Source organism: Bufo gargarizans, chromosome 2 (genome assembly GCF_014858855.1).
Source record: "Bufo gargarizans isolate SCDJY-AF-19 chromosome 2, ASM1485885v1, whole genome shotgun sequence".
Taxonomy (NCBI): Eukaryota; Metazoa; Chordata; class Amphibia; order Anura; family Bufonidae; genus Bufo; species Bufo gargarizans.
This window is the reverse complement of record NC_058081.1, coordinates 595,920,305-595,938,450: the sequence shown is the minus strand read 5'-3', so window position 1 is coordinate 595,938,450 and position 18,146 is coordinate 595,920,305. Positions and strand designations below refer to the sequence as shown.

Genomic DNA, 18,146 nt, shown 5'->3' with positions numbered 1-18,146 from the left:
GGCAGTTGCAGAGAGAGCAGAGCCTCTAGGTGTAACGACAACGCCCCCACTGCTCCTAGAGGCTCATTTGCATATATCAAAACCTCGAAAAGCAATGGGGGCATTGCAGAGACAACGGCGGCGCCCTCTAGGTGTAAAGACAACGGCTGCGCCCTCTGCACTTTGACAGGGCCAGGCAAGCGTGGTCACGTCTGCACTGCCTGGCCCTGTCAATCAAAGTGCAGAGGGCGCAGTAGTTGAAAAGAGAGCTGAGCCTCTAGGTGTAACAGCAACACCCCCATTGCTCCTAGAGGCTCATTTGCATATATAAAAATATCACTTTTCTCAGCAATGCGGGCACATATGAACATGGGACCAACACAGATGTCTTCAGCTGCCAAGTGCACATGTAACAGGTCAGCCAGTTTCACAAATACAATCAAAATAATAGTGGCATCAATCAAGATAATAGGGGGAAATCAAATTACCCGCCATGCACATGAGTTTGTCAGCCAAACACTTGTTCCTCTCGACAGCCATCTCTCCCTATCTCCCTATACACATGCACGCTTGGCCAAGCATGCATGTGTGGGAATGGAAGAGGGGAGAAAGCAGCTGCCAGGCACCTCTTATCTCCTCGTACCACAAAAAAATGGGACATGTTTAATATTTTTCGCAGTCGGAGGCACAGACTGAAATCCGTGCCATTGCTCCATATCTTGAGGATTGCGGGCCCATTCAAGTCAATGCAGTCCCGCTGTTTGCTCTTGGTCATAGTTTCAGTAAGATTTTGGCTGCTGTTCTATACTGCTAGTAAGTGATGCAGTACGTGTAGCTAGAATTGTGATCTCTTGTGTGTTTGGCAGGACGGTCTGACTGTGGTGGTGGAGGACCTTAGACTGTGCTCGGTGAAGCCCTGCGAAGACATAGAAAGAAGGTTTTGTTTTGAAGTTGTTTCACCCTCCAAGTAAGTTGAACTTGCGTATTAGGCACACAGGGGGGTCATTGACTTTTGATATGCGCCAGTTTTCTGGCGTATATTTGTTCACAGAATGCTGCTCAAAGTCTTAAAAATGGGCGTAGTTTGGACGGGGACAGGACAGCAGGCCCGTCTTCTTTATGATTTTCTACACCTGTTTTAGGCATAGAACATGATCTAAATTTAAGCCAGTAAGGGAGCTCTCTTACATTTAGACCGGCGGTGGATGCACCTAAGTTATGTAGAGGCCAGTGCCAGTGCCAGTGCCAGTGCCTCTACATAACTTCGGCGAATCTACCCCCAGCGCAGGGGTTTATTGAGACCCCCATAGAACCAAGAATTGTCAGGAACCAAAGCAGGACATCATTTTATCACATTATTGTACTTATTAAATACATATACTTGTATTTATACTTGTATTTAGTCATTTTATTATATTGTATAATTTTAGACTATGCCATTTAGTATATTTTATAGGCAAATTTCATAAAAATGCTCACCTCAAGCCTGGTGGTTTCATTTAAAGTCCCAGTTGCAAAGTTCTGCTAATAGAGGCATCCCTCATTGGTCTGTCTATACAGTACAATTCTCAGAGTTTTTCAATGCAGGCCGTAAGGTCACAATCCCCTCACATGGTCCTTATTCATCCTGCGCACCCCTTGTCCAAACTCCTGCACACAGAGGCTGTCTGGCTTCTGTTCACTTTACAGTATCCGTAGTTAATCCTTCAGGGCGCATTTGCCTAACGTTTTTGGACTTCTCAGCCTTTACAATTTAATTGCCATTTAGCCTTTTGGATACTCATTTAAACCATCTGCACTAAGACCTAATGGCATTGCACTCCAAACTTCTAATGCTGAATGTACCAGTCAGCTACCACTGCATTGTAAATACCATAGCACCACCTAGTGGCAGTGTTTGAAATCGTCATGAGTCTAAGGGCTGGTTCACACGTTGCCCTATTGCTGCCCGTTGCCATATTGCGGACCGCATTTGCGGATACACGGGCACGGATGCGGACCTATTCACTTCAATGGGTCCGAAAATCCGGAGGTACGGAACGGAACACTACAGAAGCACTACGGAGTGCTTCCTGTGGTTCCGATAAGTGCCTCCGCACCGCAAAAAGATGGAACATGCTCTATCTTTTTGCGGAACGGAGGGATTGCGGACCCATTCAATCGAAATGGGTCCACGATCCACATGCTGCTGGGCCACGGTCGGTGCCCGTGCATTGCGGACCACAATTTGCGGTCCACAGCGCGGGCACAGGCTTTGCACAAGCCCTAATAGTTATTTTTCTTTATATACTCTGTCTAGTCAGTCACACAAGCTACGGCATCATAAACGCATCAGAACATTATAAAAAAAGTGAACATTTTGCCCCCCCAGGACTCTTTTTTTAGAGTGCGATTTAGAATTTGCAAAGTGAAAAAAAAGACATGCGAATGTGTTCCAATGGCATGCGTCACTTGAGATCTGCAACCAAAATTCCAACAGATTTGGATATTTTTGGGACGATCATGTCATAATCGGAAGACATCACGTCTACAGTTAAAGGGCATCTGTCAGCAGATGTGTCCCTATGACACTGGCTGACCTGTTACATGTGCACTTGGCAGCTGAAGGCATCTGTGATGGGCCCTTTAATGCTGCCACGTTCACAAACACGATCTGGGGGGATGCAGTGAAATCTTGTGATCTTTGTCGCACAGCCGGTCGTCATGTAGCCCTGGCTACTCCTGAGCACCAAGGGGACAGATGTATTTAAAGGCCCGCTAAGCCCAGCGTGCCTCATCAGCCATGTAGCTCTCCTCCACACATTTGCAAAATTTGGTTGTCAAATTTTTGATGTTAACCATTCTGATATCCAAACTTTCCAGGAGCTGCATGCTACAAGCGGATTCTGAGAAGCTGCGACAAGCCTGGATCCAAGCTGTGCAGGCCAGCATTGCCTCTGCCTACAGGGAAACCCCAGATAACTACTATATAGAGGTTGGTACCTGTTTCTCCTGGATGCGTCATAGACCATGAAATGTACAATAAACACATTGCAAAGATTTATATGACATAAAATATGAAATTCATGCCAGAAGCATTTTATTGCACGCACTTGACTTGAGATGCTACGTTTGCTTCTGTATGGGACATTTCAGTCAGGAGTATCTTTGACATAACGTGTATTATTATTCCGTGGTCAGAGACTTGACAGGACAGCATCCCCGTCCACGAGTAGCATTGATTCTGCCAGTGACTCGAAGGAACGTAGCATCAAGGGAGAAAGCATCTTGCAGAGGGTGCAGAGCATTGCTGGTAATTACCAGTGCTGTGATTGTGGACAGACGGACCCCCGGTGGGCCAGCATCAATTTAGGAATCACACTCTGCATTGAATGCTCAGGAATTCACAGGTAGGTCATCAGTTTTTGATTGTAGGGTGTTTAATGTACAGAACATAAAGCAGGATCTGTCAGCGCTCCTGACATGGCTGGTTTACTAAATAAGGGTCCATTCATGGGTCCGCATCCGTTCCACAATATTAGGAACAGGTGCGGACCCATTCATTGTGAATGATGCAGGAAGGGATACGGAGAGCACACTATGCATCTGCATTTCCGGAGCGCGGCCCCGAACTTCCGGGCCACGCTCAGCAAAAAAATAGAACATGTCCTATTCTTGTCCGCAATTGCCGGCCAGGTGTATTGCGGATCCGCAATACACTACGTACGTGTGAATGGACCCTAACATTATTGGGACTCTGCATTGTGCTATTCCTCTGATATTCCTCCTACAAATGTATGATTATGTTGACAATTGGCTGTTACCAGTTGGGGTGCGTCCCTGCACACTCCGTTATTTTCCAGTTAGTGCACCCGAGCCGCAAGACGGACAAGAATAGGACATGTTATCTTTTTTTTTTGCGGGGCCACGGAACGGAGCAATGGATGCGGACAGCACACGGAGTGCTATCTGCATCTTTTGCGGCCCCATTGAAGTCAATGGGTCCGCACCCGAGCCGCAAAAACTGCGGCTCGGATGCGGACTAGAACAACGGTCGTGTGGATGAGGCCTTGAAGGGATTGTTTAATCTGAGACACTGGTAGCATATTGCTAGGATATGCCTCCACTGTCAGATAAGTGTGGGTCCCACCTCTGAAACGGGACCCTTGAAGTGAGCGGAGAGCAGCCATGCATGCACTGCCACCCTCCAATCATTTCTATGGGACTGCCGAAAATTGCAGCGCTATCTCCGGCGTTCCCATAGAAGTTAATGGAGCTGTGGCTCTACTTGGGCAGTGCATTCCCTGTTCATTTCTATGGGACTGCCGAAAATAGAAGCGAATGCTTGCTTGGCTATTTTCAGAACTCCCATGGAAATAAATGGAGAGCATTCTTCACGTGTGTGATGTGCTCCTCTTCACTTTCGGGGGCACATTCTGGAGACAGGTGGAGGTTTCCAAGGTGGCATTCGCACCTGGATGATTTTGATGGTATATCCTTGCAATATGCCATCAAAGTCCCAAATGACGCAGCCCCTTTAATAGTCAGCGGGAGGTATGGAAACAGTTGAGCATGTGTGCACAGCTTTTCCATAGACTACAGAACAGCAATGCCAATGATATACCCACATAGCAGTGCCAAATGACCCTTCCGAAATGTAGAGTCTTCACCAGTGTTCCAGAAATGAATATATTTGGTAACCTCTCCCCTGACACCTCCTCTTCTGGTTACTCATTTTGGTAGATGATGAGAGGTGGAATCAAGCAGGAGAAATTCTCTAAGGCCTCGTCCACATTTCCGTGTCAGTGACCTGTCCATGAAAAAAAAAAAGCATGATGAATCCTTGATTAGTCATGTTTTTTTCCGTGTGTCATCCGTAATTCACTGACTTTGCTCAGCTGAAAATGAATTTCCAAAGAATCTCATATTAGTCTTCAGTGAAAAACGGACGCACCACGGATGCCATACTTGTTGTGTCCGTGATTTTCACTGACCCTTAGACTTCAATGGACGTGCTTGGTCCGCATCACAAAGTAGTGCATGCCGCTGGAATTTTTTTTTACTGACCCACAGTCAGTAAAAAAAACAAAAACGAAACGTGAACAGACACATTCAGTGAAAAACGGAAATGTGGACGAGGCCTAAGACTGAGCTGGCCGGGCCTCATTAGCTGCGGTCCCCATCAAGCTGTGCGACCAGCACGTTAGGGCTGGTGGGTCAGGTGTCTGCATAGAATATTATTCTTTATTGTACATACAATGTCCTCAGGCCAGAATCACTTCTTCTACATGTTCCTCATGAATGGTCCTGTGGAGCAATAACACTCGGACATGTTTCCTTATGTCTTGAAGGAGTCTTGGAGTGCATTGTTCTAAAGTCCGCTCCCTTACATTGGATTCCTGGGAGCCAGAGCTGCTTAAGGTAAGTCAGCATTGTACTGACCACTGTTGGTAAATTCATTGAGTTTTAACACAACGTCTCTCTCTCTCTATCACTAGTTGATGTGTGAGCTGGGAAATAGCACAATAAACCAGATCTACGAGGCAAAGTGTGAACAGCTAGGTTTGAAAAAGCCAACGCCAGGAAGTTCTCGGTATGTGTGTACAATAAGCGTGCGCTAATTCATTTATTTGTGTGAGGAACTCTGTTGGTCACTAGGTGGCGCTCACTGTTTCTGAGATTGCATTGTCATGTGGATAGGGGCCTTTACGTAAAATTGTATAAAAGTGTATGCAGACTCCGACATTATATTGTATGGCAGCGGTTTCTGGTGGATGTACGGCATGACGTTTTTCAGCACCTGAAAAGAAATAGAAATAGCCATACTAACAGGACACACTACATTTTTTGTTTTTTGTATTTTTTTCATACAAAAAAAAAATGAGCACTTTGTGTGCATTTCAGTACCATTTTTGTGGCGTTTTTAACAAATAAAATGTGTTTTAGAACAGCCATTTCTGTGGCTTATTTTTTTTTGCAAGTCATATGTTTTTCTACAGAAAAACTCTATACCCCCTTCTGTTGTCACTTCAAAACTAAAACATGTAAAATACCCATAAAAACACTACCTCTATTGCCTCTTGCTTTTTTTTTTAGGGCTAAAACACCTATAGAAGTCTGTAAGACAAAAATGGCAGAAAAGGAGGCATAAAATGACCTAGAGCCTGCTATTCTATTTCAAAAACACCATTTAATTATAAAAGACAATGCAAAAATGCAAGTGAACAAAATGCTACACAAAAAACAACAACGTATGATTGTACTGTGTTTAATCATTCCCATAGAATTCCAGCCGACATCTGGAGCCGGAGTTCTTGCATTTGAAAAAAACACAAAATACCACAAAAATGTCATAAAAGCTATGTGTGAAACCACAAAATTGGAACATAGCAGCAGATTTTGGACCATATTACTGAAGAAATAAAGGAATTTATAAGGCCCCAACTTATTGCCCATCCTTTCATTTACAGAATTTTAGTGTGATATTATATTAGAATATTTTTGTTATTTACTGTGCTGTGATACACAATAATCCGGCACCTCTCTATGTGATCCCGTTTTTATTCCAGATTAAGGGAATGTTGTACTTTTGTCTTTACTGACCAAAGAGTTGTGTCATTTTAGACAGGACAAAGAGGCCTGGATAAAAGCAAAGTATGTGGAGAAGAAGTTCTTGAAGAGGCTGGGAAGCGTGGATGTACAAAACGGGCGGAAATCACAGAGGTGGAGCGTGAAAAAATGTCAGCGAAGTAACAGCTCCATAAAAGCTCCATCTGCACGGAGGAGGTACAGGCATGAAGGTGGAAACACATCTCCAGCCATGCTCTCCTCAGGTGAGCCCCTCAGTCATTACCTTGTACCTTCTCTGACATGTTCCAAAATATCCTAAAGTGTCATAAAGAGATATAACAAAGGTAAAAAAAATTTAGGCAAGTGAGCGGATCAGCCCCCTCCAATTTTGTCCGGAATGGTGCATATTCTGCAACAAAATCTGCGTCCCTTTGTTCAAATACATGAGCGTTTTCATTTATGGATTTTTATCCTTTTTTATTAATTTTTTTTGCTCCAAAATACCATTTTGTTTACAGCTTCTTTAATGTGCTTCCCCGGTAACAGACCACAAAATAGTAGTCTGATACTGCAGTCATACTGCCTTTCAGAAGAACTCTACACGCTAGGCTCAATACCACAACGTGGCGTTGTATGTATGCCACAAAAGAAAAAACAGCAAGAATAGCGACACCACACAATCTATTCAAATTATCAAAACACATAGGGGGTCATTTACTATCAGATATAGACCAGTTTTCTGGCGTATATATCTGTCGCAGATTGCAGAGCAAAGGTTATTCATAAATGTCCCCGTTGTTTTTGGTAATTTGAATACATTGTGTGGTATCTCTATTCTTTGTGTTTTTTGTGCCTTCCAGAAGCAGTAGGAGAAATAAGGGAGTATGACTGCACAGGGTTTGTTTGTAGTCTGTTGCCATGGAGACACACAAGTATATATAGAAGCTGTAGACATGAGATTTTTAATGATGGCCATTTCCAAATTTGGTTCATAGACTTTTACCTCTCACTGACTTTATTGGAGAGGTGCTGCCAGTGCTCACGCATGGGGATTTCTCATTCTAATCAGTGTCCACCATCACAGATCTAACTCTGACTGGCCATTGGTGATCTACCTGCATGTGTACATGTCAGCAATGTGTACCTCGATGAAAAATGGACAGCGGGTCCTAAGTGTCTTCTTTACCCCATTGATACTGCACATTCACCCTCTTACTTGTTTTGTCTTTACAGCTGCAAAATTGGAGCGTAAATTCCGTCGAGACTCTTTGTTTTGCCCAGATGAATTGGATTCGCTCTTCTCTTACTTTGACACCGGCTCTGGTCCACGTAGTAAGTATGCACTGTTATACTTCACCATCTGCTAAATTCATCTCCATGACTGAATATGTGTCCTGAGTAAAATCTCTCTGGTACGTACGGAAATTATGGCTGTAAATCCATGGGGTTTAGGAATTTTATGGAACTCGTCCATCTTGTAGCTAAGGAGAGATTTTACCCCCACACATATTATAAATCTTCCCATACCACCATCTATGGAAAATAATAAATGTTTTCTAGTGTCATTCAGTTGCTATAGATGCCACCTTGGCACTTGCTCCGGCACTGCACAGTCAGATGCTAACTTACCTTATGTCCTGAGCCTTACTTTTCCATTGCTATGGGCAACAGTTTTTATACATGATCCCCTATATGTAGCATGCAAAAGGCGCTAGCGTCTTTGAAGTAAATTTCTCATGTATTATTTTCCCACGTTATTTGATCCCAGTATATGATCATGTACTATACTCTATAGAATCTGCTTTTATTAAAAATAAATAAAAAATTATTTAAAGGGTTAGACCTATCTCACACATTGATGGCATATTGCTAGGATATACCATCAATGTCGGATAGGTGCAGTTCCCACATCTGGGACCTGGTGCTATGTCCAGAACAGGACCCCTGAAGTGAAGGAGGGCACAACATGCATGCACGGAGTGCTCTCCACTGTTATGGGAGTTTCAAAAAATTTCGGAAGCCCCATAGAGGTGAATGGAGAGCGCACCTCACATGAGTGGCTGCCCTCTGATCTTCCCTATTGGAGTTCCGAAAATAGCTGGCCCAGATATTTCCAGCAGTCCCATAGCAACTAATGTAGAGGACAGTGTGCATGCGCTGTCCATTCACCAGTATGGGTCTTCTGAAAATAGCCGAGCCTTGGCTGTTTTTGGAACACCCATAGCACTGAATGGAGGGCACGCACCGCATGCTCAGTGTTCTCTTCTTCACTTCGGGGACCCCTTTTGGAGATAGGAGTAGTCTCATAGGTAGGACCTGTACCTGTGTGTCATGGATGGTATATCCTAGCGATATGCCATTAATGTCAGAGATGGGAATACCCCTTTAAGTAGTACTTAAATCCAAATATTTCACCTCATTAGTGATTGCATGAGTAGTTCCATCATCATGCTAGTAAATTACACAGGCAATAGATTGTTTTACTAAATTGATTATGCCCTCACCTTCCTCTTAGGTGCCAACCAGCTTCCTGCGCAGCACCCCCTGCCAGCTGCTCCATGGACTGGCAGTGGCGCTGAGCCCGGTGGGAGCGCTATGCCGTTCCTCCCGGATGGAGGTAAGGTCGGCGGCAAGAGAAAGACATGCATTTACCTATACAAGAGATATTATAGCTATGGTTTTGCATTGCAGAAAAAGAGGGTCCATTGTAGACAAATGTAATCTGGTCGGCCATTTAAATATGCCCTTGTGTATGGACTCTTTAGAGCAGCTGAGTTCTCACTACAGCATTTCAGTCTTGACCAACAAACATGGAACTGTGCAATTCTTTATTGGAGCAATTGTTATTTTGCACCTATAGCAACTTGATGACTTGAGGTTGGTTCACACCATGTTTAGCCTTCCGCTGGGCTCTCTGCTATTCTGTCCAGGAAAGCAGATAAAACTGAGATTAGTCCTTAGGACTCCATTTGCCTCATGAAAGTGAATGGATACGTCGTGGTATAGGTTTGTATACTGTTTGCAGGTATAGAAATGTATAGCCCAGCAGAGGCATAAACGTTGTATGCACTAACCCTTGAAGGGAATCTGTCACCAGGGTATTGGACTATTATCTGCAGTAATACATGAGTAATACTGCAGATAAGGAGTCCAGATCGCAATTCTTTAATTGCCTACTACCGTACCCATCCACCCACTGTCGGCTCTCAAAGCTGCACTGAAATACATTGTTAAAACCACTGCGCATGCGCACAGGAGTCCTCTCCATTATGTTATCACCGCACAGCAGTCTGGACTGTGTATGTCAGCGCAGGCTTGAGTGCTGACAGTAGGAAATAAAAAAATTAAGATCTGGACTCCTTGTCTTTAGTACCACTCATGTATTACTGCCAATAGTAGTCCAAGATTGTGGCGATAGATTCCCTTTAAACAAAAATTGTCATAAAGTTTGTTCTCTGTAGAGTAATTTTAATGTCAGTATGGTCACAGACAGCGATAGAAGAAAGGGACAGCCATAGCAAAGTGAGTCCCCATTATAGTGCCAGCTCTTTCCACTTCTGGCTGAAGGGCCAGGTGTTTGTTTACCCCTTTACATCATTTCAATGACCCGTGGGCCAATTCCTCACCATCTTGCTTGCTAAGGCCTCATGCACACGAACGTATTTTCTTTCCGTGTCCGTTTTTTCTGTTTGTTTTTTTTGCGGACCGTATACGGAGCCATTCATTTTAATGGGTCTGCTGAAAAAAAAACTAAAGTTACTCCGTCTGCATTCCGTTTCCGTATTTCCATTCCGCAAAAAAATAGAACATGGCCTATTATTGTCCGCATTACGGACAAGGATAGTACTGTTCTATGAAGGGCCAGCTGTTCCATTCCACAAAATACAGAATGCACACGGACATCATCCGTATTTTTTTGCACATCCGTATTTTTTTTTTGCAGGCTGCAAAATACATATGGTTGTGTGCATAAGGCCTAAGTATGCAGTTTATTTGGAGAGGCCTACAGAGGTGGTCACCCACCAGTAGCAGAGGGGATAGGCCTAATCTGGACAAGGTCCTCCTCTCTCCAGGAGCCCCTATAGCAACAACATGCTGTGCCTTCATGGGATGATGTTCCTTGGTCACGTATTTCTTCTGTAAAGTGCAATATCTCTGCATTTAGTTATATCTGACCATACACATCACATAGTTATCATCAGATCCTACTGACTTAGCAAACTTTGTGTATGGGGCACCCCGACTGTTAGAACCAAGAAACAGATTTGTTGTATTTTAGCTACCTAAAAAAAAGGAACACCAGGCACTCTTAGCTGATGTTGGGGGAGTTGTGGGATGTAGCCATAGCCAAATCAACATGGATTTTTGAGTGGTTTTCTATTAAAGCGGTTACATAGTTAATACAGTTGAAAAAAGGCATAAGTCCATCAAGTTCAACCAAGGGATAGGTAGGGACATGAATCCCAGAAGGAAGGGAGACTCAGATTTCTACACGTTTTCAAAAGCATTAATGTAATTTACTTTTAATAATTTATCTAAACCCTTTTTAAAACTGTCCACTGTTCCTGCTGTGACCACGTCCTGAGGAAGTCTATTCCACAGCTTCACAGTTCTTACAGTAAAGAAGCCTTGACGCTTCTGGAGAGTAAAGGGCAGTGCCCCCTTTTGAGGGCATTTTACATGGAACAGCTTTTCACCATATTGTTTGTATGGCCCATTTATATACTTGTATAGGTTATTCATGTCCCTCCTTAGATGTCTCTTCTCAAGACTAAATAAATGTAATTCTTTCAATCTTTCCCCAATAACTAAGACCCTCCATGCCCCTTATCCGTTTAGTCGCTCTCCTGTGTACTTTTTCCAGTTCCAAACATCCTTTCTATGGACTGGTGCCCATTTCAGAGACCTATGGCTTATCTACAGAAGATGCCATAAATGTCTGACAAATGCAGGTCCCATGTCTAGGACCCACACCTATCTCTAGAAGGGGACTGTGGAAACAGCTGAGTGGGCTTTGCTATGCTATGTCTGTAGCTGCCATTCAAAAAGAATGGTCATTACGGACACAGTGTGGCACATGCTTAGCTGTTTCTGTCATTCCTACCACCTCTGGCCACCACATTTAAGATTGTGTTCACCTTAGACTTTTGTCCCACGTTTAATATATACATATGACATGTACATTAAATAGATGCTTCTGACGGTTGCCATACATTGGCATCCATCTCCATAGGGCTTCATTGTAAAAAAAAAAAAAAAGAACTGCACCCGTTTACTGTAGGGTGGAAAATCATAGTATGTTAACCTTTTGCATCCTTTTTTCCAGATGCATCTGATAAATGTGGGACAAAAACTTGACGTAAACAGAGCCTAAGCGGGACAGGATAGGGGGCTCCATTCTATAGTCTGGTCTAGGTCCCAGAGGTGGTACCTGCATCTATCAGAGATTTGTGCCATATCCTAGTTAGGGTACACTAGCGGCAAGGAACTCCGGCAGGCTGTTCCGGCGGGTAAACAGCCTGTCGGATCCGTGCTGCCGCTAGTGCACGTGTGCCCCTAGCGACAGCATGGCAAACATGCCGAGAGGTGGCCGGAATAAAAGTACGACATGTCGTACTTTTATTCCGGCCGACTCTCGGCATGTTTGCCGTGCTGCCGCCGGAACTCCGGACCGCCCCTATTATAGTCAATGGGGCCGGAGCTGTAGTCCGGGGGCATGCATGCACTAGCAGCAGCACAGATCCAATAGGCTGTTCACCCGCCGGAACAGCCTGCCGGAGTTTCTTGCCACTAGTGTGAAACTAGCCTTACATAGTTAAACAGATTGAACAAAGGCACAGGTCCATCAAGTTTAACCCTCTCCAGACCAATTATACAACATCATTTGTTAGCTTAATTATCTTTCCTCCAGACCTAAAGACTGTACTGTAGATATGCCATAAATCAGGGATGGCCAACCTGCTTCTCTACCAGCTGTTGCAAAACTACAACCCCCAGTATGCCCAGACTGTCTACAGCTAGTCAGCCTACAGCAGGGCATGGTGGCAGTTGTAGTTTTACAACAGCTGAAGAGCCGCAAGTTGGCCATCCCTGCCATAAATGTTTCAGATGAGAATACCTCTAGGGTCTGTGAAATTGGTTATATGATCAGCTCCTCGTCCAGTTAGAATATCATTACCCTTTTTTCTTATAGTTGTCATGTTCTCTGCTTGATTTTAACATTTTTGGGGTTTTCCTTCTGTTGGCCCCGCAGGTCTGAGCAGCGACAGCGGTCTGGGGGGCAGCACAGATGGAAGCAATGATGTCCTAGTGTTTGGCTCAGTGGTTGACAGTGTTACAGAAGAAGGTGAGCAGGTTTTTAACTTTTATGACCAGTTTAAAGTTATACCAGCATCTTCTTTGCTTGGGAAGACCTAGGAGTAATACATGGTCAGATAGTGTCGCTCCCACCAGAGTAACGGGTTATCAAGTCAAATGTGATTTCTGTTTCTTCATGTGGCTCCAGAGTGTGAAGTGTCAGAAGAGTCCAGTGGAGAAGCAGAGACAGAACAGGAGCCTTCCGACCCAGAGGACCTGCGAGAGCTTCACCCTGGACTGCTGATGTACAAAGCATCCCGGGCAAGAAACCTGCCTATCATGGCTGAAGCACTTGCCAATGGGGCTAATGTCAACTGGGTGAACGATGAGGATGAGAGCAAGACGCCTCTGATTCAGGCTGTAATCGGGGTATGAATTTACGCTTTGAATATGTAAATTTGATGCCATCTTTATGTACCATTACGCCTCCCATTATCCATTGCCGATCTGTAAAGAGTGGATCTCCCTCTGGAGGACCTGGCTGATCATACAGATAGCCCATTGATCCTGAACACTAGCTATAATCTTCCACTGGTGATAACAGCTGATAATGGGAATGGACTCCGACGTATCTAAACCAACCCTTTCATGTCAAAAAGGAAAACTGCACAAAGATTTCACATTTCGATAGGACAACACAATACTCTTCAAAAAGAGGTTCTGCAGCTAAGGTTGGCCTGTGGCTTCACGCTTTTATAGTCCACAGTGACCTTTACTGTTCTTATAACTTATAGGAAGAGATACATTATTCCTTGTATTATTGGTGTTTTGGAATTTAAGACTTTTGTTGAATTTCATGTTTTTCATTGTTTGTCCTGACCTGTAACTGACTTAGAGTTTCTCTTTTACCTATAGGGCTCACTGATAGCTTGTGAGTTCCTGCTGCAGAATGGGGCAGATGTAAACCAGACTGATATGAGAGGACGAGCACCTATACATCACGCAACGTATCTGGGGCACACTGGGTAAGTATAAGGTTTGGAACCAAATAATACAAATGGCCATATGGATTTCAGGCTCTTTTGTGCAGGTTAGAACGGTTTTGGTGTCTCTGTTTTTGCTTTTTTTTATTGTTTTAAAAAAAAATCTCTATTTTCAGTCAGGTTTGTTTGTTCTTGAAACGAGGGGCCAATCAACACGCCGTGGATGACGATGGTCAGGATCCTCTCAGTATATCCGTGCAGGCCGCTAATGCAGATATCGTCACTTTGTGAGTTCCCTCTTTCTTTGTATCATAGGCATCTCTTTATCTATCTGCACATCATCTCCTGTACTATGAACCCAAACCCTCTCATTTCTACTGCCGCAGGCTACGACTTGCCCGGATGAACGAAGAGATGAGAGAAGCAGAGGGGCCGTTCGGACAACCAGGTCAATATCCCAGCAACAGTCCAACAGAACAGCAGTACAGGAAGTGCATCCAGGAATTCATCTGCCTTAATATAGATGAGTGTTAGTCAGGCAAAGTCCCTCAAGGGGGCACAGCTGATCCCTACTTTTTTTTTTTTTTTTTTTGAACTTTTTCCACTAGCTGCTCTTGGCAACTTTTTTTTTTTGGAAACCTGCATGGGGATTGTCTTCTGGCATCAGGGGAGGGAAGAATCACTTGTGGATCAGGGGCACAACTAAACCAAAATTATTATTTTTTTTTAAAGGGTTATTACTATTTTTGTCCCTATCACTGCCAGGAGCAAAAGGCAAGATGATGTATTCATGTTTTATGTACGGTTTAGCACTTTTACAAACTGTGATTCTTTTAGATTTTTAAGTTATGAAGATCAGAACAGACACTGAGACGACGGAGTCAGTGGGAGAACCTGCGGCTCTTCTGCCTCTTTAGTGCCTGTCTATTTATTTATTTAGGGGTACAGTTAAAGGGACCCAGCTGAGTCAGTGAAAGGTACTTCTACATTCAGGGACCTTGCTTGCACCAGCTGCCCAGCTTAAGGGGTTTTGTCCTGATGCATTTTAAAGGGGGTCCGCTCTGTCATAACATCTTCCGCTTTAGTGACTGAACGGTGGGGTGTGGATGTCAATCTTGGGGAGTGGTGGGGTTTAGGGCAATTTGCTATAATGCTGCGTGGGTTATCCTTAGCGACCCGCCTTAAAAAGCACTTTTCCTACTCTAAGGTTGTCTATTTCTCGGTGCTTTTATTTAATGTGCTAATTACACATGAATTACGGCTTCCCCGATCCTTGCCTAGATGTGCTGTGCTTTGTCTTAACTTCTTCACTGCCAGAGAGTACATAAGAAGGAGAGAAATACAGGTGACATTTGTGGACCATTGCTGTGCGCTTGGACATTTATGCTCTGGACAGACTTAAGAAAATATATCCTAAATTTTATTTTATTTTTTTATTTTTAGAGCACAAAATATGAATGGATGCTTGTCTGGGCATCTCTTAAGCCACTACAATCCCATTTTTATGAAATTAGCTTTTTCTCTGCATGTTGGCATTGCATTTTCCTCTTGGGTTACTGACGCTCTATTGATTTTTCGCTTTGTACGTGTCTCTCTTACCATGCACAATTTCTCCTTCAGCACTTCCAATGTGTTTCTTTGTCTTTCCCCTACTTCTTGTGTGCCTCTCTCTCTTATCATATCTGGTTCTCGTGGAAAGTAACAGGTTGTCCTGCACCAGCAGTGAAGAGGTTAAATGTAGTGTGTCCTTAGAGGGAACCTGACATCCCGCTGTTCCATTTTTTTTTTTTACTATGGCCATTACCATATTCTGTCACGTGTTTCCCGAGGTGGCCCTTCTTCTGCATTTATGTAGCATGGTTGTTGTGAAAAGCCACTTTATTTCATGGTAAATTCCGTCTCTTTGAAGTCAAGGAGGAAGGATCTTCCCTGCAGCAAGTCATGCTCGCCATGCCCTTTTCCCCTTTTGGACCTGTGTCCACGTCATTTTTCCCGTGTCTCCTATTCTTGCGCATGTGCACACTGTCTCAGCCATGGCACATACGAGGTGAAGCTTGGCTGTATATCGTCTGACTTCCCGGTTTCCATAGAAGGAGACACGTGAAGATGACGTGGACACAGGTCTGAAACGTCCATCAATAGGAAGAGGGCAGGAAAGGGAGCGGCGATCATGACTGGCTGCAGGGAAGATCCTGCCTTCTTGACTTCACAGAAGGAATTTACATACACGGGGACCATGGAAGGAAGTGGCTTTTCACGACAACCATGCTACACAAAAGCAGAAGGGCCACCTTGGGAAACACGTTATAGGAGTAATAAGATAATGGGCATAGTAAAAAATGGAAAAGTGGAATGTCAGGTCCTCCATGTGGGATACAGTGCACTAAATGAATTTATAAAGGCTTATATTTCTATTTATGCCCTACCTTGCAACTTACCGCGGCACTACCCTCATACTGGACTGGTACATTTGGTGAGTTCTGAGAAGGCTCCGTGGATTCCAGTTGAGGATTAGGCTACTTTCACACCAGTGTTTTTGCTGGATCCGTCATTGATCAGCAAAAACGCTTCCGTTCTGATAATACAACGATCTGCATCCGTTTATGAACGGATCCGGTTGTGTTGCCTTTAACATAGACAAGACGGATCCATCATGAACACCGTTGAAAGTCAATGAAGGTCGGATCAGTTTTCTATTGTGTCAGAGAAAACAGATCCATCCCCATTGACTTACATTTAGTGTCAGGATCCGTCTTGCTCCACACCACATCGTGGACAGAAAAACGCTGCTTGCAGCCCTTATTCTGTCCGCAATGGGGACGCAACCAAACCGAACGGAATGTATTCTGGTGCACTCCTTTTCATTCAGTGCAGTTTTGTCCCCATTGACAATGAATGGGGACAAAACGGAAGCGTTTTCCCGCCGCTATTGAGATCCTATGACTGATCTCAATAGCGGAAAGTGAAAGCGCAAGTGTGAATGTAGCCTTATTTACCATAGGCGTTCCAAGTTTATTCCCATGTCACCTCTAGCACTATGCAATTCCATTTTCTGAAGAGATCAGGAACATAGAGAAGACTGTTAAATATTGGAGTATTAATCTTCACCTGGTCTTGTCCTGCCCATTCATATCTGCTTAAATCATCGGCAGATACCCTTCTCCGTCTATTTCCCCAGACTCATCTTTCTTTTCCTTTTAGGAAGAGAGCCAATTTGCATATCTTTTTCTCCATCTAGTCATTTTCTATAACCCTTCAATTCTGTTTTAGTTTTGGAACATCTGATTACAGCCATTGTATGAGCCATCTGACCTCCCAAGGGTTTATTATTAAAGCACTGGATAAATATAGTATATGCACCTTAGGTCCGCCATACTTGTACGCTGGACCTTCTCTAACAGCCTCTCAGAAAAGCACAGAAATAAAAATCCATCTAGTATGATTGCTTATCTAATTTTATTGCTCAGTAGAGAACATGCAATAAATCCCTGATTATCCAGTCACCAAATATGTTGTTCAATATGTGGAAATGGCAGCCATATTACCGTACGTCTCCAAAGGCCTATAACCTAAGTAATTCCAGGTGATTGAAACTACCGCTGAAAAAAGAATTAAGTTGATGGGGTTTATTTTAGCAGAGGAGTGGACAACTATTCAGTCTCGTCTCGAGTTAATGAAATGAGGAATCATGACGTTCCTTGACATGTATGCCAACACCAAGACAGCACTGCCAGACAAGAGCCTATTGGCTTCAGCTACTACCAACCAGCAAGATTCACTCTGTGTAAATTAAAAAAATAATAGGTGCTAACTTTTATTAAAAGTCCAAACATGTAGTACTTTGAACCCTCCTCGGGATTCCTTCTAGAGGTCTATCCTTAACTAATACCTTTGCAATTAGGAATTAGTGAGCTTCAAACTGATTACCATTGGCTATTTAAGCAGTCAGCAATGCAAATCCAGCAGGTATGTATATATATATATATATATATATATATATATATATATCGCAACTACATTTCCCCTTCTGTGTTTTTCACATCTGTTGCGACCTGGGACTGTCAACAAGCAGGTGAGCTTGTATTGGCAGATCTTATTATTTTCATCATGCCTCTGCAACTTAGTACTTTGAGTGCACATGGGTGTAAATTGAAACACCCCCTGTAGCCTGAATATTCCCGTGACTATATCATAATATCTCTTTTCATGTATTAGCAAATTGGGGTGTTAGTGTCTTTTAAGATATTTTTAAGTCGCCCAACAACGAAAAAGAAGTGTCGGAATTGCATTTATTATTTCACCCCACAAATATTTTTATATATTTTTTTTTTTCGGTTT

The 18,146-nt window shown here is 43.5% G+C and overlaps 1 protein-coding gene across 1 annotated transcript in view; it reads left to right on the top strand.

Annotated features, from left to right (window-relative positions):
- Positions 1-18,146, top strand: part of ACAP3 (ArfGAP with coiled-coil, ankyrin repeat and PH domains 3) — a 90,728-nt gene that overhangs the window by 62,612 nt on the left and 9,970 nt on the right. Inside the window, exons 14-26 of the mRNA XM_044277553.1 lie at positions 846-946; positions 2,842-2,953; positions 3,160-3,368; positions 5,310-5,379; positions 5,457-5,551; positions 6,583-6,791; positions 7,762-7,860; positions 9,044-9,145; positions 12,782-12,874; positions 13,034-13,254; positions 13,741-13,850; positions 13,985-14,095; positions 14,195-14,256. Of these exons, the coding sequence (XP_044133488.1) occupies positions 846-946; positions 2,842-2,953; positions 3,160-3,368; positions 5,310-5,379; positions 5,457-5,551; positions 6,583-6,791; positions 7,762-7,860; positions 9,044-9,145; positions 12,782-12,874; positions 13,034-13,254; positions 13,741-13,850; positions 13,985-14,095; positions 14,195-14,256 (1,594 nt within the window). The remainder of the gene's footprint in view (positions 1-845; positions 947-2,841; positions 2,954-3,159; positions 3,369-5,309; positions 5,380-5,456; positions 5,552-6,582; positions 6,792-7,761; positions 7,861-9,043; positions 9,146-12,781; positions 12,875-13,033; positions 13,255-13,740; positions 13,851-13,984; positions 14,096-14,194; positions 14,257-18,146) is intronic.